The sequence below is a fragment of the Liolophura sinensis genome, chromosome 6, assembly GCF_032854445.1.
Source record: "Liolophura sinensis isolate JHLJ2023 chromosome 6, CUHK_Ljap_v2, whole genome shotgun sequence".
Classification (NCBI taxonomy): domain Eukaryota; kingdom Metazoa; phylum Mollusca; class Polyplacophora; order Chitonida; family Chitonidae; genus Liolophura; species Liolophura sinensis.
In genome coordinates, this window is record NC_088300.1 from 65064968 (window position 1) to 65090425 (window position 25458).

The window sequence follows — 25458 nt, forward strand, 5'->3', positions numbered from 1 at the left end:
GGGCAGAATATGTGCGTGTGTACAATGCTTCATAGATATGACCTGTACATAGCGCAAGAGTGGCGTAACATTGTTATACGCCACCGTCATTAGGCCGAACGTATCCTGTTATACCGATTTTGTCTGTCCGCATTTATGTTCGGGCTATTACTCCAACAGTTTTCCACAAAGTTTTAATTTTTGGTCGATACATAAATACACAGATGCTGATGTGTCGCGACCAACATTTATCCATTTTCATTGTTGTAACTAGACAGCCATTTTCGTTTTCACGGTGGTTCAGATAACCATTTTCCTTGTATATACTATATAAACAGAAATGGTTTTGTGTTCGGGCCGCAACTGTTTTCTGCTTGAAGTTTTCATTTCGTGGTCAACACATTTGTCCACTTCTGCAGTTGTCATGGTAACCACATGCCTAATTTTACCACTCATATGTTTGAAGTCAATATAGGAATATACCAATAAATGTTTGAAAATAATTTTTATTTCCTCAAAATATACTCTAGCCTCCAACTCTAAATCTGCTCTGTACGTACAGGCGTTCTTTGTATTAAAGCACTTTTCTCAACGTTAACAGACATGATAGCTAGCACTTAATAAATCACTCCTAAAGAATGAATGATTGAGGCTTAATTAGTGTTCGTGTCATCAAACAAATGGATCAAGATGCCCATTCCACAAAGCGACTTTTGACTTAAATCCAAATTTGAAATTTCAATATCACGCATAAGTTAATTCCTGTTACTTCAGATTTCAGGTTCCAACTTGAACTCTTACAGTCTAGAAATAAGCAATCAAATGAAATTTCAGATTCTGGCTGAAACTGGTTCTATGGAATTAACTCATGGAAGTGTATTCGTCTCCAATTAAAGCATATACCAGCCACAGTATATATTAAAACATTATTGCGTGCAGCGTTATCTAACATGAAATAGTATCATAATACATGTATTAAAAAGAAAAATTAACAAACACTACAAATAAAAGCAGAACATATATTATTTTGGTTAAAACAAAGCAATTCAGATATATCAAAAGCTTTTAATCACTATCATAAAATGGGTAAATAAATGGGAATGTACATTATTTAGATTTTAACAATTTCAGAACACTAATACAAGATTCAACATATAAATTTGCCAACTCAAAATGTAGTGATGATAAAGCCAGTCCTTTGACAAGAGTCGTTAAGTTTTCTGATACCAAAAGGAATTCAGCATAACTTGAATGGGATCTCAAATATAACATGTTGCTCTAAGCGGGTAAACACTTACTGTAGGCCACATATATAACGTGTTGTTCCAAGCGGGTAAATACTTACTGTAGGCCACATATCTTGGGGTTTGAGGCTTAACATGCATGCATGCTTTCCAGATTTCTTAAAAGTAGAACGGACCACTGCCAGATTTACTAACATGGCACGTAAGTCCATGGGCCAGTTCATGAAGCTTACTTAGTGTTAAAAGCACTTTATATCTCTGGTAAAACGTCACAATGGTTAAGGGCTTACTTAACTAAGTGCACTTCGTGAAATGAGCCGCTTGTGATTACAGTTTTTGTCTTTATGTCCTGGTTTCATGTCCATATCCTCCTCACACCTGAGATTTCCTATCACTTAGGTCATACAGAACAGTAGCATACTTACAGCAGTTACAGAGACAAACCATGTTACAGCACTGATCTTCAAGTGCAGCATCGTGTTCAACTTTGTTAGGGTTAATTCAACGTTGATTACATTTTTGTTGATACTACTGTAAATGACCTCAATTTTTTCCCCAAAAAAAGGCAAACAAATGTCATTATATTTTACTTTTGGTGCCCCAAACTTACTTTTTGCCATTAGCATATCATCCTACCTTACAAATAGATCTCAGATTTTTCAAAGATCAAAGCAACTCTTAGAATCAGGCAAAATGAGCAAAATTTTAGGTAATGTACTTTACAATGTTGAAAATGCAATATAACCAGTTTTCCATCGATAATCTTATTTTTTTTACCACACTTTCAGTGAGATTATTTGCATATATCTTTTATATTGCAGAAAATTTCTTATGTAACAATATCATTTTTAAGTATCAAAGATTTGCTAGGAAACACACAGTTCAAATCCTAACATTAGGAAACTGTAATCATCTTTGACTGAACACAGCAACTTATCTCGAGTTTCTGAAATCAGCTTTATTTAGTAGGCAAAATGTAACGAAACTGTTTATTAAGTTTAAAATAATGACTGATGTCATAGTTAGTTGTGGTACTAAGATACATGCACTTGTTAATGAATGCTACGGTCCCCAAAATACAGATAGATCATAGGAAGTTTTATTATTTCCCCAAGATATGACAGTTTCAACAGGAATCACATTTGCACAGTTTTAAGACAGCTGATGTCACGGAAGTTTACTTTTCCACCAACTGTTAGGACCCCCCACAGCGTATGGAAGAATTAATGTGATCATACAGCGACTGTTGTATGTTTAGCAATGCCCTTCCCAGGTTAAAGGAATTACATGCACATCAACTGCATAAATCCTGTCACAAATAAATTCAATCTAATATTCACCGGGGCTATTAAACTTTAAATACGCAATATAGAAGATATATATGTAATTATGCTTGGAATTTTACGTCGTACTAACCAACTTTTCAGTCGTTTGAGCACGAGGAGTCACTAGCTGTGTGTACGTATAGTCCTTCTTCTTGTGCAGGGCAAATCCATGTCGCCAAATTGCCGTTGCATACATAAGACGCCAGAGACGAGAAGCCACCTGGTCACGTTATACTGACCCTCGGCCAACTAGCCCTGTTTTCTTGCTCTATCCTGTTAGTGCCGAGTGCCAAGACAGGCAAATACAAGTACCATTTTTAAGGTCTTGGTGTAGTCCGACCAGGGAGTTCGAAGCGGAGTATACAGTTTAACATCGTAAATGTGTAGTGTCTCACGAGTTATTTATCTGCCTAATAAGCAAATACACTGGCATTCAAGCTTCACTATACATTATAACGTTGTCAAGCACTCTGTGATGGTACACCTATTGAAATTAGATTTTTAATATTTTTCTTTCATTTTCTTCAAAGCTTTAAGAGCTCTGAGAGGAAAAGTTTTCATTGGATGTTGTTGAAATATGGTGATTTTAGGAACAAGGTTATGAGGCAAATTTTGGTATGACATGACAACCATCTTTAAATATCTTCTCAAGAACCAATGAAAGGATTCTTCTGACCTTTGATGTACTTGTAGAGTGATCCCAGTTAGAGCAAGTTTGAAAAAATCTTGGACATTCATCAAAAGCTTTGGAAGCTAGCCATTGGTTGAAGTTATGACGTCATAAAAAGTGTCTAATTTTGAAAACGTTTTCATTTATTCTGGTGTATTTGGCAACGCTGATTCCAAATCTGCCTTTTGGATTTTGCCTATCTTTGTAACTTTTTGAGATATGGTCAAAAAACTTTTTTCAGTTACGTAATTCCAGTGGCCTGTAACTCAAGAACTATTGTAGCTAGAAATGTGAAACTTGCACCAAATTGTATCCCAAGACATGCCCTTTCTGCACAAAGGATTTGAGCTACGATCAATAGTTTTCTTGCTAGAAATATTTAAATGACACTCTACTTCAGACATAGAAATGTAAGCCTGTGCATTTAACATTGATGTTACTGCATGATGTACTGCATGTTTGCACGTATGCCAGCCCTTTTCGCAATTCGAGCCCAGTTGATTATTTTTCACTTTTGTCATGCTTTTTCTCCATGTTGCCTGTTTTTGTAAATACTGTGACACTTTGAACATGCAGGCTGAATCTGTTGAATTTTCCATTGTCTGTACATTGGCAGTTGAATAAAGCTATTTGTCGTTATGTGTGTTAGCATTATGTTAGCATTATGTTTTCCAAAGCTTAATTCTTCCCATCATGACAAATTAATTCAGTGCATTACTTTCATAGTGTTTTCTCATTTGACATTCACTTGGGCCTTGGTGCTTGGCCACAGGTATCACTGTAAGGAACGTAACAACTTTAATTCTAATTACTATTCTATGCGATAAGATGCGATTTTGTGTATATGAACAGATTATACAAGTCACTTAAGTTGTAGGCCTGGGCCATCCTTAAAAAAAAATCATATTATGTAACCTAACTCTATCTGGAAAATTGGAGTATGTTGGTTGGGACTTATTTTTTTGGGTCACTTTTCCATAAAATTTAGCGTTTAAAGACAACTTTCAATGTACATATTATCTTACTGTTGCATGACGTAGAAATATAACCTGTCCCTACATTATGCGTTTTCATGGTGTTATCCCACTGATTCATACTGGATCATCACGCAACAGACAATTCACTTTCGGTATAGTTTTATACTAGTATGTGAAATAGCGCCTTTATCATTAAGTTATTAAGTCCAAATTATAATTCTCAACTTCCAAATAAAATGTAAATCTAAAATTCCATGAAAAATTTTTGCGATACAGACAATTTTTTCATCAAAACAGGCCTAATACAGCCTGTTTTTTTTTTTTTGTATCACAAATTTACCCTCTCCATAATACATCCACTGGTTCAGTAAACTGGCACACACAAAGCCTGGGAACAAAACAAATCAAAGTAGTACTTCCTTTTTCTTACTGGAATGTTACTAAATAGTCCGGGTAAGCCTGGGCATCATGGAATATGATGTACATGCTTGGGTTTGCAGGGTTGTCTACTACAGAATCATAGAGAATGGGGCCACTTTTGTTTGGTGGCACAATCATTCCAGATCTACCTTGGGTATGGTCTCCAACCAAAACTCTTGTCTGATACATCCTCTTATGCCCCTGCCCGTCTGGTCGGGAATATGTATTGCTGGCAGAGTAGTTAGCATTCACTGCGAAATAGACACCATTCCCAAACGCCGTAGCTGAAATTAAAAAAAAACAAAAAAAAAACACAGACAGTAGCTCAGGATTGTTAATATATGCATTTACATAAGGGAAAGTACTTATGATTCAGCCTAGACAGCAAATAAAAACCAAAATATAAGTCAATGAACTTTCTGATGAGAAAATGGGACATGCTCAGCTTTATTCCTATAATTCTCCATTAACCTTTGACACTATTTAAGATAATTAAATTAACCTTTCACCCCAGCCGTGCACACATTTGTTTTCTAAGTATATTTGACTTTTGATTATACCAGTACTTAAGAGGATATTGAATTTGTACAACGTCAGTCTGGGTCTTTGAGGGAAGAAAGTTCAGAGAAATATACAGGCCACTGTCAGGTGTAAGCAATCTGACGAGTGCTTGATTTGAACTGGGGACAAATTCGGGCTTGATGGTTGAGGCCCGAACAGCTGAACCATCCTTTGAAGACTAAAAATTTAATTCATCAATACAAAGTCACTATGAAATCTGAATAGCAAGACGTGCATTGACATCTGGAAGACATTTCGATTTTTATGATCTTCAAACACCATGATAATCAAATGACATGACAAAGCACTAACCATTTTTCCCACAATAACTTCGGTTGAAGCCATAGTTATTGATGCTTTGAACTGTATCAGAACTTGTTCCGTGCCATAGTATTTTCTCCACAGTTTTGTTAGGGTTGGATCTCTCAATTTTCCCTTTTTTGGCTACATACTGTTCATACAAGCTTTTGTTCTGGATACGTTCAATCTTAAGAGAAAAACAGATAAAAATATTAGTTGGTATTTTCGGCCTATGCGGTGTCATTTACAGTTAATTGAATTTTGTCTATGTATTGATCAATAACCAACTTAATTAGAAAGCGTACATTCTTCATAGCCGTAAGTGCATGGTTTGTACACTATACAGCATGTACATGTAAGTGTGCTAAACGTAATTAATTGACCTTTGGGCAATATTTTAAGGCATGCATGTCGTGTGTTTTTGAACACAGCTCAACGGTTTTCAGCATACATACAGGACATATAGAGCCCTTTTCACACAGCCTAATGTTATCAAATGGTATTACATGTACAGTATAATGATCTTGTTGGTTCATAAAATAACATGACCAGTGAATTTAACATTTACTTATATCACTTGTGTTTTTAACTTGTACTCAAAATTTATTTATTTGATACTGTTTAATGCCTTACTCAGTAATTTTTCATTCATACAATGACAACCAGTTTTATGGGCAGAGGAGACCAGAAAGGCTGTAGTGAACGACCAACACACGGAGACCGGTAGATGGAGACAAAAAATTACATGCATACGTAACTTACAAGACAAAGGACAAGTTTTATTTACTTATTTATTCACTTCATTTATGTTTTATGCTGTGCTCAAGACTATTTCACTTATAGATGACGACAACAAGCATGAGCTGGAGCTTAACTCACACTGACAATTGTAGCAGGTGCAAACCTACTGGGGTACAGATAGGGCACTGATAATGTATTCATTGTCTGTAAAAGGCAATTAATTCAAAGAGTGTTGTCAAGACAAAGAAGCAAAAAATTTGCTCTACTTCTGACAAATTTCCAAGGCTTCTGGTTACTCAATCTGTTTTTGGAATGTCCTCTATTCTAGTCTTTGGCCTTTATTTTGCAGTATCCAGAATTTATGAAAACATTTCTGATGATTTAGATTTACTAAAAGACTCAAATATGTTGATCTTGCCATTCATTCACCAAATTCTGCAGATGAAATGAATACTTTCAGCACTTTGCATTTTGGCAATCACTGAAAAGGTGTGATCTCATATCGGGACATCCCATATGGTTCCATCCATCATGTTTATTGCCCATTATAAGCTTTACAATGATTCAGGATTTCATTTATAGGTGAAGATTATGCAGCCCTGGTTAACACCTTGTTTCTTTGTTTTTCATTATGTCTATTTATATCTTTTCTGACTACCTTGATGATGTTTGTCACTTGACCCTGAAGGTTCTTGATGACCTGCTGATATTCTGAATCAGTACTCTGTAACTCCACCGTGACCAGATCTTGATCAGCCATGTGTGTCCAGGTGGGAGGCAGTTCAAACCCAGAGCCTATAGGAAACAGGAAAAACAGAATCATATACACATTAAATTAAACAATTGTTATTACTTAGTGATATACCTGAAAGACAGAGCCTACAGGTAACAGCATGGAAGGATGTACACATTGTGCAAAGATGTATGGTATACAGCTCAAAAGATAAATGAAGTTTATCCCGCCTATATGATGCAACAGCTATATACAATGCTGGCCTGCAAGAGATGCATGAACAGAAATGTTCAATACCTGTCAAGTCCTTTTGAGATACTACCATTTACATTACTGTAAGACGGAGTAATACACCATAGCAAAATGTCATGAATTTTGTCATTCACGCAAAATTTGCACACATGAAGGGCATGAAGAATGCAATATCCCTATCATGTCCCCAGATCACCTGTAGGAGACATGCAAAACTTCAGCTCAATACTTCAATATTTACCTTAACATGGATTCTAATACACATAAGAGATGTGAAGTTCATGCATTTGATAATTTACAACAATCAACACAAGTACAGAGCATCAACAATGGAGCATCCCCCTTGTTTCATTGTGCTTTACATGTACAAACCTCAGCTCACTACATACAGTACTTTTGGATCCCACCCGTAATACTGCCTCAACACTGGTTCTATTATTTATAAGACACAAAGTTTTGACTTTTGTAATTTACAGTAATTAATTCAACACAGAGCATCAAAAATGGAACATCCCCCTCACATTATTGTCCTTTACATGTATGCAAAACCTGAGCTCAATACAGGTAGTGCTATTTTGAGATAACACCCCCAACATTTGTTGGCGAAGAGTCAAATGATGATGTAATAGGAAATGCAATTCATCATACTGCAGCAAAATATTTTACTTCTTTACCAGGCCAAAATATGATGTATCATTATCCTTCCTACTAAGTCATGGTTGCCATAGCAACATTTTACAGCCATTCAATTACAGTACATTTAAAGCATTTACTGTTGTGCATTCAACCCCATTTACTTATTTATTTGATTGGTGTTTACGCCGTACTGAATAATATTTCACTTATACGACGGCGACCAGTATTATGGTGGGAGGAAACCGGACATTCAACTTCAGAAATATCCACGATCATTTTGTCATTTTACACAAGCCTGCGGCCCCTTACTCTCAAACAATGGTCAACTCTGTGCTGTCTGTTATCTAGGTGATTTGAGTGAGTGAGTGCTTGGGGTTTAACGTCGTACTCAACAATTTTTCAGTCATATGACGAAGGAATCCTTAGGGTGCATGTACGTGTAATGTGCCTCCTTGTAGTAGGACGGATTTCCACCGCTCTTTTATCTAGTGCTGCTTCACTGAGACGACTTACCGAAGGCAAGTAAGCCGCACCGCCCGAGCCATTATACTGATGCGGGTCAAATAGCCGTTGCACTATCCCCTTCAAGATGAACGCCAAGCGAGGAAGTTACAACTTCCTCTTTTAAAGTCTTAGGTGTGGCTCGATCAAGGATTGATCCTGGATCTACCGGTCCCGAAGCAGACTACAGTCACGGAAAAAATTATTAGACCACTCATATTTTCTTTGGTTTCTTGTTCATTTTAATGCCTGGCAACCCTAAAGGTGTATTAACCGAAGATTACAATGAATACGACAAAAATCCAGCTTATTCCATAATACTTTGTCGTATTTGATATGCTTTAAGGTCAGTTGTATTCCTAGGGTGTATGCGAGGCAATTTCATGCTTTCCATTTACATGCAGACTTACATAAAGAGTGGTTTCCTGTTTACATGTAGGCTTACATAAATAGGGGTCTCTTCTTTATATATTAAGACGCAGCACAACTCGGTAGTTGTCAGCTCTCATAATGCCTAAAATGAAAGAATTATGTGGAGCCAGAAAGGCAGCCATCTTGGCACAGCTGGATACTGGATTGAGCGAGCGACAAGTGGCCAAAAAACTGAAGATCTCTAAGACAGCAGTTCATTACACCAAGAAAAAGCAAGCCGAACATGGTACTACAAAACTGCTAGCTGGTCGAGGCAGGAAACGTCTTTCTACCCCACGAGATGACCGAGCACTCATCCGGTCCTGTATCAAGAATCGTCGTCAGACCTCCAGAGACCTTAGAAATGGCACAGGGCACGGAAGAAGCCCTTCATCAACGAGAGGCAGCGGAAGGCCTGCTTGCGTTTTGCGAGGGATCACAAGAATTGGACTGTTGATGATTGGGCTAAAGTTCTCTTCAGTGATGAATCCAATTTTGAGTTGATGCCTACTCCAGCCAACTTACTGGTTAGGAGGAAGCCTGGGGAAGCCTACAAACCAGACTGCCTTGCTCCTACTGTAAAGCATGGGGGTGTATCAGTGATGATCTGGGGTTGTTTCAGTATGGGTGGAACAGGACAGATGCAGTTGTGTGAAGGGAGAATGAACCAAGTCACATACAGAGCTACTCTTGAAAACAGTCTTCTTCCATCAGCTGCTAAATTCTTTCCTGGCTCGAATGACTGGATTTTCCAACAAGACAATGCCCCTTGCCACACGGCAAGGTCAGTTAAAACCTGGATAGAGAACAGGAACATTCAAACCATGAATTGGCCTGCTCAGTCACCTGATCTGAATCCAATTGAAAACCTGTGGAATATTATCAAGTTCAAAATGGAGAACCACAAGCCCAAAAACAAAGCAAATTTGTTCGAGTTTTTGCAACAGGAATGGGCTGCTGTGACCGCAGGGCAATGTAACAAACTGGTGGAGAGCATGCCAAGGCGCATGGCTGCAGTCATCAAAAACAATGGGCATGCAATCAAGTACTAACTCCCGTGTGGGAATGAGAGTCATGTGACTACGTGACTAGGAGACAGGAGAAAAAATGAAATGCCAAAATGTTTTTGAGAATACAGTTGCCACATCTACAGATGTATGAACTTAAGTGATTTTGGTCATTGTCAAGAAATTCATAGAGAACTGATAGATATCACCTCTTAAATAAAACCCTTATGAACTATTTCTGTTTTCATCACTTTCTTTGCCCAAACAAATGTTCCTTCAGTTGTGCAAGGTTTTAAAATGAACAAAAAATGGGAGAAAGCAAGGGTGGTCTAATAATTTTTTCCATGACTGTAGGTGATTTGAACATGACAAGCTACGTTTTATTTCTTAACCTGCACAATACGCCAACCAGTCCCTGTCATATTTGTTTATCAGCGTCTTTGCCAGGGAGTCTTGTTTTCACGCCAACGTATATTTATAACGTTTGTACATGTGGCGCTGCTTCATTGAAAAGCTTTGTCAAAGACACAACACAAGAGACTCCAACCACTGAAAAGGAATGCCCTTTACAAGCATCAAGTAGCCAACATTATACAAATGCGAAAGCCTTAGGTATAAGTTCTCCAGAGTGTATATACATGCTACACGTACTAATCTCTATATCCACTCAGCAAGTGCTCTGTATAAGTCATCTCCTTACAATACATCAATGGCAAATAATACAAATTCTGATAATGTACCCTTTTCATTGCCTATGTTTTTTTCTTTTTTGTTAGATTTAGTTAGCATCTAAGTACAGACACAAAGACAAAAGGGGTAATATTATGCCACCTAAATGCTCACAACACATGTACACTTACACCGAGCAATTCAGAACAAGGCTTACATTATATTATGTCAAGTGTCAAAACACCAAATTTATAAATGTTAATGCCTTAACACCTACCATCCTGGAATGCCAGTCTTTATCAAAAAAAACCTTGATAATTTCAATGAGCCTGAAAAATGTGTAAGTGGCAGCTTACTCTGAGCATTCACTTCTTTCCGTATCATTTTCACCCGGTCGCTCGGGTCATCATCTGGGTACTCCTCCATTGCCTCAAAGTCGTAACAGTATTGACAGCCGTCATCGGCAGTGAGCACTTTCATTTTCTCCTTTTGGAGAAAAGCTTTTTCCAGCACCATGTTCAACTGGTTGTCGTACTTCGTGAGAGGTATTGCGACAGAGGTGCTGGTGGGATTGCACTCCATGTAGTACCACTGTACAATGCCAGCCACCACTTCACTTGTTTTGGTTTCATGAACCATTCTGTCTATCTCTTTAAAAATGGTTGTGATTATCTGAAATGTAGTCATGACATCAGTAGGCAGGCCTTGAATCCGGATTCGACCTAATCTCTTTTCTATCTTTATTGTAACATCTTGTTTGTTCTCACATGTGAGAATCTCTGCTACCTGTAAAAGCAAAAGGTTTTGTTTAACTTTTAATTTCACAAAACAATGTACACGTATAATGTGGGGGTTTTAAATGAAATACACTTACTGCTGAATATTTTATGGTGTAAAAGGAAAAACAACAATTACTTTTGTAATGCATACAGAATCAAAGAATCATTTGGTAGAACTACTCTTCTTATTCTTGTACTTTTAGAGTTGATGAACAGCAAGTTGCACAACCCAAAAGCCCTTGATTCTGCTGATATTCACAATAATGGTCCCACCAACCACAAAAATTAAACACATTAGTAACCAGCATACAGTTTTCAAGAACTTTACCACTTATGACGTACATCATACTGGTTGTAGGCAAGAGATTTCAAACAAGCATAACCACACCAAAGAGCACTGTCAGCATCTTACTGCCACCAAGCTAAGGGTTCCAGAACAATGGAAGCAGGGAAACCATGAAAATTCTCTGTCCATGATTGGTATTGAATCCTCGTCTTATTTGACAAACTAACATTTAGAATAAAATATAAATGTTTACGATATAATTAAATACTCAATGTGACCTTGAATATGAAGAACGACATAGCAGATCTGGCTACAGATAAAACTAACATGTTGATCGGACAGGTTCTTGATTGACTCTGTCCATGGCTCTGTGATCACTTGGTCATACATCTCACTCTTCAGACAACTCTCAATATTACTGATCGCTTTTTCAATGGCCTCCTTTTTATCAGATATCACCACCAGTGCAATTTCTTTAGGAGACTTTCTTTTTCCTGCAGGGCTTGCCTCCCATGTTGATGCTGTATCGGCTTCTCCACCAGCAAACATTCCTGTCACTATAAAACCAAAGTACATAAAAATGTAAAAGTAAACTATAGAAAATGTTTTCTAGGAGTATACCATAATAATGCATAAAAAAACACGTCTCATTCTTCCAAAACTGAGAATTTACACATCACTAACAAAAGGAATTGGTAAAACTTATGAATGTTTAGCATAAAGCAAAAGTACACACACTCTGAACTAGCAGAAGTCGCACACATGTACTAACTTCAAGTTTCAATATACAACAAAGGTTTACTTGTTATCATGAAACCTACATGAATTCTCAGTTTAATCAACATGTATATGCTTTCACATTATGTTATAAAGCTTACTGGCAAATCAAAAAGATAACCTACATACATGAAGACATCCATCACAAATTAGTGTGCTAATTAGTTCTGTATAAAACATGATGAATATTAACCAAAGGAAGGCAAGATTTAATACTCGGCAGGAACTTTCAGGAAAATCTCAAATGTACTGCACATGTTACATGTATATGTATCGTTGTCTAAAACAGATATCTGCCATCACCCAATGTTATGTATGCATCTTGTATCTTAACCGATTGCTCGCCCAGATTCCAGTTCTGATAAATTATCTATCTATTCACTTTACTTGTCACTTATATGATGAACAGGGAACGAGCAAGGTTTATGGCAGCAGGAAACCTGAATACCCAAAAGAAAACACTCATCCTCACCAAGCACCTGACAAACCTTTTGAGCTACACTGCAGTGCTTAACTATCTGAGCCTGCAAGGCCTTCAGACATTTCAGATGAATAAATGGACTAAGTAGCTGTAGATTTATATCTGGTAACCAATGGCAACTTTTTTTCTACTGGACACTGAAAGGATGGACTTACATGGCAGGAATTAAATGCTCTCCAGAAAGTTTCAGAGAAGGAAAAGTTATAAACACTGAATCAATGGACATGAAAGAGCTGTTTACGCTAATCATGTTGCCTTCTAATTTTAAAACATCTGATGAAAATAAAATAAAAAAAATGGACGGAAATAACAAATTATTTTCAAAATCATAAATATACCTGAAAGGAAAAGACAATTATAGCTTCACCAACAGAGTACATGTCAGGTGTCAAAATGTTTGCTCATCCGCTCGTTTTTAAACGATCTGAATCATGCAAAGATAAGTAATTTCAGACATATAATTAAACCATGTTGGGGGAACTCAGAACTGGTCGAGATCATCGCACAGAAGAGCTTGAAATATCAAACATTTTGACCGTGCATGTATCTCTTTGAAATCTTTTCCTGCATAAAAGATGGTTATGACTGTCACAAGCAATATAAGTAAGCCAAGGCCAAGTCTTGGAAAATTATGAGAGCAGCAATACTACAAGTCAGTTCACATAAGCTACAACAAAAATTGTATTTTTACACAAAGGAAGAAATCTGCAGTAACTGTTGTCTTTCTGATTTGCATATGGTATAAGATCTAAAACCCCCAAAAGTTCATTTTGGAGGCAAATATTATAAAATATTACTTTCATGCTGAAATTGACATTTTTCCAGTAAGGTATTATTCTACCTTTCAACAAACATCAAGAACCACCATTCTATTAAAGATCAACAGAGCCCTCATAATCATTCAAAATGAGCAAACTATGTGTAGGTTTTGACAAAATTATGAGTATTCATTTAATACACTTAGCACAACGATTGAGGGTGACTCACTATAGAGGCTATGTATGCCTGTACTTACAACTATCCCATGCTTTGCGGAAGAAGGATTTGGGTGTTGCTCCAGCTCTAGAAAAGCAATTCCTCAAGCCTTTCTTCACACTGTTCACCATGGATTCTTCAAAAACTATCAGTTGTACATCTGTGATACATAAGGTGTCCTGCAACTTGGACTGGAATTCATTGATTGCTCCATACATATCCTCTGCCATTTCCTCCGGATTTTTTTTGCCAACACCTAAAAATGACAAGGCAGAAGTTATACGCAAGCTGATAGAAACATGTTTGCGTGTATACATATGTATACATAGACGCATTTCAGGTGTACATACATGTATATCAGAGATAGTGGAAGGATTTTATAATATGTCACAGTCTCATGCTGTCAGTAGGCATGAGCTTGACATTTCTCCTTTACTAAGATGAGTTGGGTGAATATGTTACAACATCAGTAAAGAATGATAATGAAACATCAGATAAATTGTAATTTGGGCTTATGTTTCTATCAACAAGTTTTACTTGTTTAGAATCATTTTACTAAAAAAAAAAAGGTTTAGTTGCTGAAAGTTATGAAAGGTTTCAAACATAAATGATTAATGCAATAAATCAGTATAAATATGTATATAATTAATTGTTTAAAAGGCTGAGAATGTTGATACTTCATTATGAATCATTAGTCTTAGATGTAGGTTACATAACCTTGTTGTCTGCAGTGTATAAAATTTCAAGTAAGCAGCTCTGCTCTCATTGTTGTAGTTATCTATACCTTATCAAAGGGAGAACTTGTGCCAAGCTTTATATCAATATTATTATAAGGTTATAAAAATTTTTTTTGAAATTTCTGCTCATCTGTATGTTAAATCACTTGTCTAAAGTGCTAAAAATGGCACTCAATGTTTAGTTTTATTGATCGTTATGTAGGGCTATACCTTACATAAATAAGAAAAGGACATTTAAATGTGGACTACACGCATTTGTTTTATCGGTTGCTTCCATCTGCTATGTTTGTAGACAACTTGTAAAGTGAGAACAAGTTCAACGTTTATTTTAACGATGTCATTCTTCAGTATTCGTTTAGATCATATACACAAAATAGTCACATTCTCATCTCTACTCTGTATGCTGACTGATACTGACACTCTGCCACATGCCTGCTCAGCACAAATCACAGGGATATTGAGACTTTTCTTACACTGTTGGAAGACATTGTAATGGTTTCACCATGCTATTTTCCCTACTGTGAGATCACTGATGCATGTGGCATCAGGTACAGGATTTGGAAATATACATGTTCCAAAGTGACCATTGCTTACACATCAATCAAGATCTAACAGTGCATATACGCGTTCATAACCTCTGTATCTATCATGTAAATTGTCCATATATGTAGGTCAGTATGAACTTACCTGTTCCCACCGCTGGGAAAGAGACTGATGATAATTCCATCTTATTTGCAGCCTCAAGACACTTCTTGATCTTGGACTTCCAGGAGGGAGAACTTTGTGCATCAATGTGAATGACATGCCTACACCTCAAGCGTCCTGCTCCAGTAACTACACAACCTTCTGCTTTCATTTTCTTCACTGGAACATAATTGGCAATGCTAAATAAAAATGCATGGCAATTATACATTCCCCCAAGATCTATACAAATTTTTTTATACAGCAGTTTTACGCCATGTCTCCAAATTACTTAGCCTTGCATAATTACAATGTACTTTCCTAAGCATGATAGAGACCTTAAAATGATGCTTCTGATGCCAAGGCTCAAGTTTTTCTGAGAAGAAAGTAATGAGAAGAAAGTAATGAGAAGAAAGTAATGAAAAGAATTTCTTTTGTGACCCACTAAGATGGATGAATCAATGAGAATAAAGAAACGTGTCACTTGAAAAATGCTAAAACTTTAGGCGAAACACAATATTACATCAAATAGCAATAAAGTGATGTCAGCCAATCAAAAGCTACAAATCAATGTTATGGGTTTGAAAATCTATATCTATGTGGTGACTAGAACACAGCAAGAACAATTTTGAGGATTCTGAAGTTATCATAGCAATTTAAATGTGAATCCCTGTTGGCTACGTAGTCCAGATCACGCTATCTCTTTCCTATTTAGGTCACCTGTTTGGATCTACTCACCTGGAGAAAAGGAATACATACACAGTATCAGACCAAAAATTTCCTCTTATTTTGCCCAATTCTGAGGGTTCTATTGAAGTTAAAAAGTTATTTTGAGGTTAGCAATGAAAATAGGATGACACCCTACAGGAGTTTCAACATCAAAAGTAATATTTTATGATCTTTATTTGCCAATAATAAATGCTTTTACTAAAGTGAAAATCATTCTTATAGACTAACTAACATATGAATGGAAATTATTATGACATGACTGGCCTAACAAACTCGGTGATTTGTGAACTGTCAGCCTTACCTTGTGACTTGCAGTCTTGCTGGAGCTGATCACCAGCAGCTTTCAGAATGGCACTGGAAACAGCACCTACAGTTAACAGGATGAAGAAAGTTACATACACATACCACAGTGAACAAAAAAATAGCATATGGGCTTCACACTTAATATTTAGATTCAATAAAATACAGGTACATATTATAGTATTTGTATTTGGTTATATGCTTGGGTTTATATGTTGTTTATATGTCGTACTTGGCTATTTCATACGACGACAAAGGGTCATTAGGTACAGTATTTGTAAGAATTAAAGTCTGCATATATACATGTATATACATAGAAAAATTATACAGGACAGATATCACAGAAAAATATGTAAAAAATTCTATCGAGTTTCTGAAAGCTGAGAACAAGAAGTTCAGCACTGGGGATATGACAGATGGACAATTCACTCTGAGTAGTCATGTAGAAGTCCTTAAGAACTTGGTGAATCACTAGCCTTAAAAGCATCACATGATAATTGGCTGTCAGGTTAAAAAAAACCCCTATTAGTTCTAGATTGTCAGTGTGGTTTCTTAAAGTGGATAGGCAGACATAGTGATACAATAAGTTAGATTTTGTGGTTAATTTTTAAGTGTTAAACTGATGCATTTTGAACCACACATTTATGAGCAGGGAACTCAGAACGGCTGCCCATGTTACAATGCATACATATTGAGCAGCACACTGTAGTAGCTCGTTAGGGTGAGCTGGCAATAAAAATGCTCAGATTTATGACGCAAATATCTTCCCAATATCTGAATGAAAGGGTCTGCCATCAATAAGTAGGTCCTACTTTGTTCGGTAAAGTCGGTACAGCCAGCTTGGCCAAATGCTTACACCCATACGGGATGAGGATGAGGACTAACAGGGCCGCTAAAACATCTCCCTGACTGAGCGCCAAACTAAAAGAAACATCGGCCCTTTGAACAAAGAACAGAGCTGATACTCTTTGCTTGGATATCAGGTGTTTTTGTTTGTATTTTCTCATTATATAGTATTTGCATTAATACCGATGTTACGGTGGAGCTCCTACAATGTAGATGTCACTCTAGATAGCTATAACATGGCAATATGGCGTCACCAAATGAGTGTCTAGGCAATGACGATTTACTATTTTTTTTTTTTTTGCTATTTACTTTATTGATAAGCGGTGTAGAATTTTTGGAATATTTTTAGAAATTTTGTGGAATACTACTTTATTAATTAATTGAGCTTTGGAGGCTGACTTTATGTTCACTTTAACATCATTAATATTTGAAACGGTAACAGTTGCTTCAGACACATAAAATATACTTGTAATCTGGTTCACACTGAATTTGTAAAGTAAAACTATTCCTGAATAACGATCTCCATCAATTTGATAACAAAGCTTATGACTTATCCATTCATAATCTCAACACATCCTGTACCTGTATATTTAAAAAACAAAAAATAGAATCCAGATGTCCCAATTACCCTCCTTCCATCCCCTAACATTTTCCAAAAATAAAGAAAACCTTAAAATAAGTGACAGGATGTCGTGTTGTTTAGCTTAGCCTCATATTTTATTTCATGGGCCATTTGTGGTATATATTGATTGCACTAATGGTATATACAGTTTGAATGGAGAAATGCAGTAATCCGAGAATAGTGTACATGAAAATCCATTATAACTGCACTATAAAGTACCTGAATGGGAGTAATTGTGAAAATAATTACCAAATTATAATTAAGCCTAAACATGTTTAGATTATAGGGAAAATGTATCCTACGTTTCATGGTAATAGGTTCAGTATTTTAGGAAGATTTGCATGGGCAAAATCTTAATATATGGAAAAGAACTAACAAATAGGGGTAATTATGACAAAAATAACATTATAAAAATAATTACCTGATTGACATTAAACTTATGCATGCACAGGTTTAAATAATAGCCAACATTCACAATAATAGTATTAATGGCTTTATTCCAAGAGGGTAAAATACAATGCTTTTTATACTCAGTCAACACTGGGTTGATCTACACTGAGACCCTCAGACACAAACAATTTGAAACAATATGTTACATTACATATGTGTTGCAAAACATGGTAATTTGGATTGTGTAAACCACTTCCAACGAGATTTTGAAAACAATATATATATAGATATACAGTGGCAAATTAAATCACCACAAAGTACTCAAACAGTGAAATAATAATAAAAGCATGTGTGAATTTTGCCACCATAACTATCCCAACTAGTGGAAGAGATAGGTTAGTGGGGGACGGCCCATTACCGACCCCTTCCTATCCCCTCCAGAAGTTGCAACCTCATGATACATATGTTCAAAGCATGGCAAGTTTCATCAAAATCAGCTCCGTAGTTTGGGAGGAGATTCATGGGAAAACCTGAATACATGGAAAGCACTGTTACATAAAGTCCTAAATGGGTGTAATTATGAAACTAATTACCCCACTGCCATTAAACTTGAGCATGCACAAATTCAGATGATAGGCAAGATGTATGGTAAGTTTCATTGAAATCGGCGCAGTAGTTTGGGAGTGAATGCATGGACAAAATCGTGTCTACAGGCAAATGGACACACAGGGTGATTCCAGAATACCCACACCTAACACCGTGGAGAGGTATATAAAAAAAAAGTCCCCTCCTGTACTAATAACGTGAATCACAATGATCTCATTTTATAAACCAAAAATTAACACCTCTATTACTCTGAAACAACCACAAACCACGATTTCAAGGTTTTCATTTAGAATTGGAGGAGGTCAGAGTTCAAAAATAGTTGGCTGAATTAAAAATAATTATGTCACAATTACTATTGATTTAAATAGTAAGAATATTCAAAGTAGGCGGCTACGGCGACGGCAGTAGACAGCTCTCTGCAGCCTGCTACTACCTTTTTTTGAACACCCTTGATTTTAAGCCTTACCTTGATTTAGGTTCAGTGCCTCATTTGTGCTGTTCACAATGGCATCTGTACCAGCCTTAGTTATGTCCCCTTGTGACACGCTGAAGCGGATTTTCTGAAGTGGGAAAATCTCCTCCTCCTGTACAGGGGCCCGGCCAGGGGTATTACCTGAAAGTCGGCCAGTCATGTGAGGTCAAATTGGCCAAACAAGCCAATGTCATTTCTATCAATTATCAGTATATATGTAGATCAACTTCCTGGTTGAAAATCTGCCATTGTCATGTATATCTTATCTTGCTAGCCACTGCTTGCTCCAGAATGTAACTACTTCATTACAACTGGCAAGAAATGATTTTGAGATGAACAATTCAAGCACTCACAGCTTTCATGAGCTCCCAGTGAAAGGGGTGAGATAATTCAGACCATTTGTACAGACTTTCTGTGACTATGCACATACAGCTATGTTGAGGCCTTAATCCACACACGGCATGGCATATCTGGATCCTACATAGAACTAAATTTCTCTCAAGTTGAATTAATTTTTTTCCAAAATAAAACTAACACATTAACATAATCTCTAAAGCATGATTTCTTGTCAACAACAAAGGGCCATATCAATTACTATGGGTTAAGTATAGAAATTTAATGTGGACTAAAATAAAAGTTTGTTATCAGCGGGACTCCCAATATTATGTGGTAATGCATGAGTAATAGTGAGCTACAATGACACACTACTGACAAATATGGAAAACCACTGAAAGTGCATAAAATAACATTGAGAAACTTGTTACATGTTTCAAAAACAAAGAGAACAGTTTCATCTTAAAACAAAATTCTTTGGCTTAAACATAAAGGAAATATTGTGCTGCACAAACTGTTTCTACATTCCATTTAATTTCACGAGTACAGGTGTCAGTGCAATGTATTTAATGTTCTAAATCACCTGGAGGGCACAGTAACTTCCAGTCTGTAACTTTCTTTGGTGGGATTAATGGCTTTTTGTAATGAAAAAACTGAACAAAATGTCAATTTGAGCTTAGTTACAGGGTTCGCACGCCTGACGGCCCAAAAACAATTCCAGGACTTTTCAAGTACTTTTAAGTACTTAAAACACAAATTCAAGTACCTCAAACGACAGTCATATCTACACTTTCGCGTACAAACTGCGACAACAGGTGCAGCTTGAATACTTTTTTAGGTCATTTTGTACGCGTGGTACAGCCATGCCGTGGCATTAGACCGGTACGCAGCCTTGTGTTGGTGCCTTCAGTCGGTGCAGACATCACTGATAATCAGATAACCAATCGTTGATTCTTATAAATTTCCCACTGTCCGTCAGAATAAAAAGCAGCTTAAAATATTTCTGCACAACCTACGTGTTTGTAAACAGCGCCACTGCCATTCATGTGTTGTCCAGGGCGGACTTGCCCATACTGGAGACATCTATACTTCGGAGACACAATCGGCAGTATGCCCGATTGACACTGCTGGCGCTGCGCACAAGCCAGTCCTTGAAATCTGGGAACTGCAGCCGTTCGTCGCTAAAACGACAGTTGCCTGGTATCTCTAATGCATTGTTTCATGCACCAAATCGCTCTCAATGACTACAGCGTAATTTCTTACCGCCAAACCAAAAAATGGCGATCTTGGCGCCCTCTGGCGGGGAAAAAGAAGTCTGTAATGGCGCAAAACTATGACCGCGTACATGCCACTGGCGGGCGTTTTAGGTGCATGCCCTTTGCCAGTTCATTCACAGATTCTTACCACCGAATAACTTCTTGACGTGATACAAACAAAAGCAAGTACTTCCAAGGACCTCCACATAAAAATGATCAAATTCAAGCACTTTCCAGTCACTGAATTACCAAAATAAAATTCAAGTGCTTTCAAGGTTTTCAAGGACCCGTGCGAACGCTGTAGTTATTTTTAAAATCTGAGGATGTAATAGATACCAAATTAATACACAGGGCCTCAGACTTGACAAGTGCCAAAAAGTAAAATTGTTAATTTAGCATTAAATCGGGAACCAAAAGTGATTATGCAGTGATTTTATTTATTTGTTTGATTGGTGTTTTACGCCGTACTCGAGAATATTTCACTTATACGACGGCGGCCAGCATTATGGTGGGTGGAAACCTGGCACTGCCCAGGGGAAACCCACGACTATCCACATGCTGCTGTCAGACGGCCGGAGAGGAAGCCAGTATAAGCTGGACTTGAACTCACAGCGACCACATTGGTGAGAGACTCCTGGGTCATTACGCTGCGCTAGCGCGCTAACCAAATGAACCACGGAGGCCCCGATTATGCAGTGAAATCAAGGTGTGAAGTTTGTTGCGCTTAATGGTAATGTCCAGTATGAAGGCTATGTACTGCCATCACTATGCAGTTGCAACCAAAAGCCTGTCTTACCCTCCATGGAGAGACTGTTATACTTGCGATTCTTCCTCCTATGGGACACTGTGGCTTCATGTGGTAATCCACTTAGCTTTCTCCTCTGATCTTCAAATGCCTTTATTCCAATTTGAAAGAATAAATGATCCATTACAAGATGTTAATAAATATACAGTATCTAAATACTCACTTTGTGTGCTTTGTTCATTTGTCTGGTGTTTTACGCACTGATCATTAATATTGACAGAAGTAGTCCACTTAACTGATATTGACTGAGCGTATGCGTACGCGGAAATTGCGGAGAAAACTCAGAGAATACCATTTCCCCTGAGAAAAACGGACATAAAGCTACAGCTATACCAGCCTTTTGAACACAAAACCTCATTGGTCTAGCACTTGTTATCTTCTCTTAGATAGCATAGTCTGCAAGTTGCATATTTTCTGCGTTAGCTCAGCCATTACGCTGCTAAATATTAACATAAAATTGATTAGATTTTCATCATGGCATTTTTAAAGAAAATGCTGTGCAATGCACTTAAAAACCCCCAAGCCTTGAGCACATGTACAATGTAATGGACAGACCCAACTTAACTGTGGTTTGTAATAATGTGTAGCTCTTCTCTGAGTGGCATTTAGAAGGTTGTGAAACATGAAGCAGGAGAATACCTTTTAGGATAACAATTTTGTTGTTGTTGTTTATCTTGGGGTGCCCTTGCAGCTTCTTATATCAAATTTAACTTAAATGATCCCTATGACCTGGAAGAACTTAGAATTGGTAGCAAGGCTACCAAAGAGCTCGCCTGTATGAGACATTTGACTGCAAAACTTCAGCTCAATGCATAAAGAAATGAAATCGTGAATTTGGTAATTTAAGGAAATTAATACACACACAATACTTTTTACGATAGCAAGTCTAACATTTTGATTAACAGTGATTAATACACAACACACTAAGTCAGGAAAGTCAGGAATTCAGTAATTTACGGAATAAATTAATATGCTTACAGAGATTCCCGCTGCGTCATTGTGCTTTATATTCATGTAAAACTTCAGGTCAATACATGCAGTACATTATGAGACAATGGCCCTAAGACTTTGTTTAACATTGATTCTAATACATCACAAACTAAGTCAGGAAATATGTACACACACAATCAACAATGGAATATCCTCCCTCGAGCTATTCTACTTTACATGTGTGCAAACTCTGAGCTTAATACATGGACTACTTTTTGAGAAACTGCCCCTAACACTTTGTTTAACATAGGTTCTTATACACAATACACTGAGTCAGGAATAATTCCAGTCATTGCCTGTGCTTACTGTGTACACATCAAATCAATGATGGAACATTCCCCTTGTGCTAAACTGCTCTGCATGTGAGCAAATCCTGAGCTTAATACATGCTGTACTTTTTGAGAAACCACCCCTAGCACATTGATAAATATTGCTTTCTCTATTATTGGCCAAGGATGCCCATGCTCAGGGTATGACATAAGCTATGCCTGCACTTTATACAGGCCAGCTTAAACGGTCAAGGTTGCTGAAAATCACTAGAGTTCTTCCTCATGCCAAGGTGTAAGTATGGTGTAAGTTTGGTGAACTTGAGCTAAACCATTCTAGAGATAAAATTTAGCTTAAATGACCCAAATGACCTTGAAGAAAAAGTTTAGGTTGCTGAAAACAAAGGGGTTCTTTCTCATGACAAGTCTTTGTGTGGTGTAAGTTTAGTGAATTTGGCATAAACTACTCTGGAGATATCATGTTTGCAAGCCTCTAATAAAATTTAACTTAATGACCCCAATAACCTTGAAGAAAAAGGCCAAGATCACTGAAAATTAACAGGGATCTTCCTCATGTCAAGGTGTAAGTTTGGTGAACTTGGGCTAAGCCATTCTAGACATAGAGCGTTTAGATGGACGGACAGACTCTGCCCGCTACGACAATACACCTTGGCCAATATTGGCTGAGGGGTAAAAACCTTTAATTGTATTTTGACGTAAATGCATTTATCATTAAGTTGACCGCAATCATAGGAACATATTATTTTGAAAATAACAGAAAGTTCCATTACAGAAATAGATGGATGCAGCATTACACGTATATAGTTTTTGAAATATGGCAACAGAATGACATCTCTTTAAGCCATGACACCATTGTTCTGCAACACCGAGGGTTATTTTTATATTTCTGTCTTACACTATAGCAATTTATGTATTTAAGAGAAACATCTGCCAGTTTAAATATATATATTTTTTGGCACTTTTGATTAAGGTAAATGTTTATTGATGATTTTCAGGTATTTTTCCTACACTGCCCCATGTTAAAGTCACAATATCATGCCCCAGAGACATCACTCATCCTGGGAAAAAATCTTTCTTTCAGCATTCCATAATCAATCCACAGGTACACCGGAAGAAAATCGATGCGAAGGACTTTTTGCCTCGCTGATTTTTTCTTCAGATATGCCATAATGAAGAAGGCAGATATACTTGACTGAAACACAACACAATCCATCTGGCTAAAAGCACATCACATTAACAAACCTTGACAGTGGACTTGCTGGCTGGAAACACAACAAAGCTGACTGTCCTAAGGCATGACTTCGGGTTATCATCGCTGAACTTTATTGCCGTCTCGTACATTATCTTAGCAACAACTGCGTCTGGAAAATGCAGGTTTCCTGTACCTAGGGCTGGGAAGGCTATGCTTGTGAAGCCATTTGTCTGGGCTTTGGTCAGGCAATTCATAATGAATTGCTCTAGAACCTGTTGGAATCACAAACACAGAAAATAAACACAAGCAATAGACCATGTAGTTTTATTTATTTATTTAGTTTATTGGTGTTTTATGCTGTACTCAAGAATATTTCACTTCCATATTGAGGGGAAACCAGGCAGAGCCCCGTGGAAAACCCACGACCACTGCAGGGAGGCAGACCTTCCCACGTATGATTGGAGGGGAAGCCAGCATGAGCTTTTCTTGAACTCACAGCTACTGCACTGATGGCAGGCTCCTAGGCATGTAGTTTTAACACAGTGACATGATGCACACATTGACATAAGACTGAAAAAAGCTACAGCTGTCATGGCTGACACAATGGAAGAGTTGAAGCAAATATGTGACTAGTCTCTCTTAACCAGACCATCCTAACCTACCGGCACCCTACCGTTTTCGGTCTGTCGAAATACCTATCACATTCTTATACAAGTGGACAGTGATGTAATCAGTGTTGACCAATGAACGCTCCGTCCGAGAAAAAAGCCTTTGCGGAAGACAACAAATTTTCATTGGTTGAAGTGGGGTGTGTCTTCATTAATATTAATTATCAAGCAAGAACTGGCAAAAGTAAGATGTCGACCGAAGAAGTGCTGTTTGTTCGTTTCCCACTCCTCTTTAATATCCTTGCAAATATCCCCGCTCTCTCGTTTGCAGGTTTCCTCTTTCCGTAGAACCTTTTCTAATTTATTTAATCTCACAGAACATGGCATGCAGACATAGCCCTCTCCTTTCATAACAACAACGTCAGAGAAGACGAAGCGAAAAGCGTCCAGAAGCTCCTTAGAAATCTTCCTTTCCATCGTCAAATCACGCCTTTGGGCTGTCACAACACGATTATTCACTGTGGATACCAGCTGTGCTAAACAAATTTTATGCTAAACCTTGAAATCCACATAATCTTTTCATTTTTTTGGTGTGGCCATCAGATCGCATCATTGTGGTATATAGAGCTATAGGTGTCAACTGTCACAAGTCATCTGTCATTTACTGTTTACCACTTCCTGCCAGATAGTAAAGTCGTTTCCATAGGTCAGCCAGGATTATGTTAAATAGCTATGTTTACGTCACCATATGCGACTTGTGCAGGCTTTTCATCAGAGGTCGAGTAGACTTACGGCTACAGTCCCCTGCATATGGAAAGTAGTATGTGGCTTGCTGGTAACTTCACTTTATTTCAGATAGTGCCGCACCAATTTGAACTGT

At 37.4% G+C, this 25458-nt stretch overlaps 1 protein-coding gene across 1 annotated transcript in view; it reads right to left on the reverse strand.

The window, feature by feature from the left end:
- Positions 1-465: 465 nt before the first annotated feature.
- The window catches only part of LOC135467992 (protein mono-ADP-ribosyltransferase PARP14-like), a 56230-nt gene continuing 31237 nt past the window's right edge, over positions 466-25458 (reverse strand). Inside the window, exons 15-25 of the mRNA XM_064745975.1 lie at positions 24021-24242; positions 21493-21592; positions 19102-19248; positions 16173-16238; positions 15149-15325; positions 13765-13980; positions 11819-12048; positions 10783-11212; positions 6876-7012; positions 5489-5663; positions 466-4899 (exon numbers count right to left, since the gene is read on the reverse strand). Of these exons, the coding sequence (XP_064602045.1) occupies positions 4622-4899; positions 5489-5663; positions 6876-7012; positions 10783-11212; positions 11819-12048; positions 13765-13980; positions 15149-15325; positions 16173-16238; positions 19102-19248; positions 21493-21592; positions 24021-24242 (2178 nt within the window). The 3' untranslated portion in view covers positions 466-4621. The remainder of the gene's footprint in view (positions 4900-5488; positions 5664-6875; positions 7013-10782; positions 11213-11818; positions 12049-13764; positions 13981-15148; positions 15326-16172; positions 16239-19101; positions 19249-21492; positions 21593-24020; positions 24243-25458) is intronic.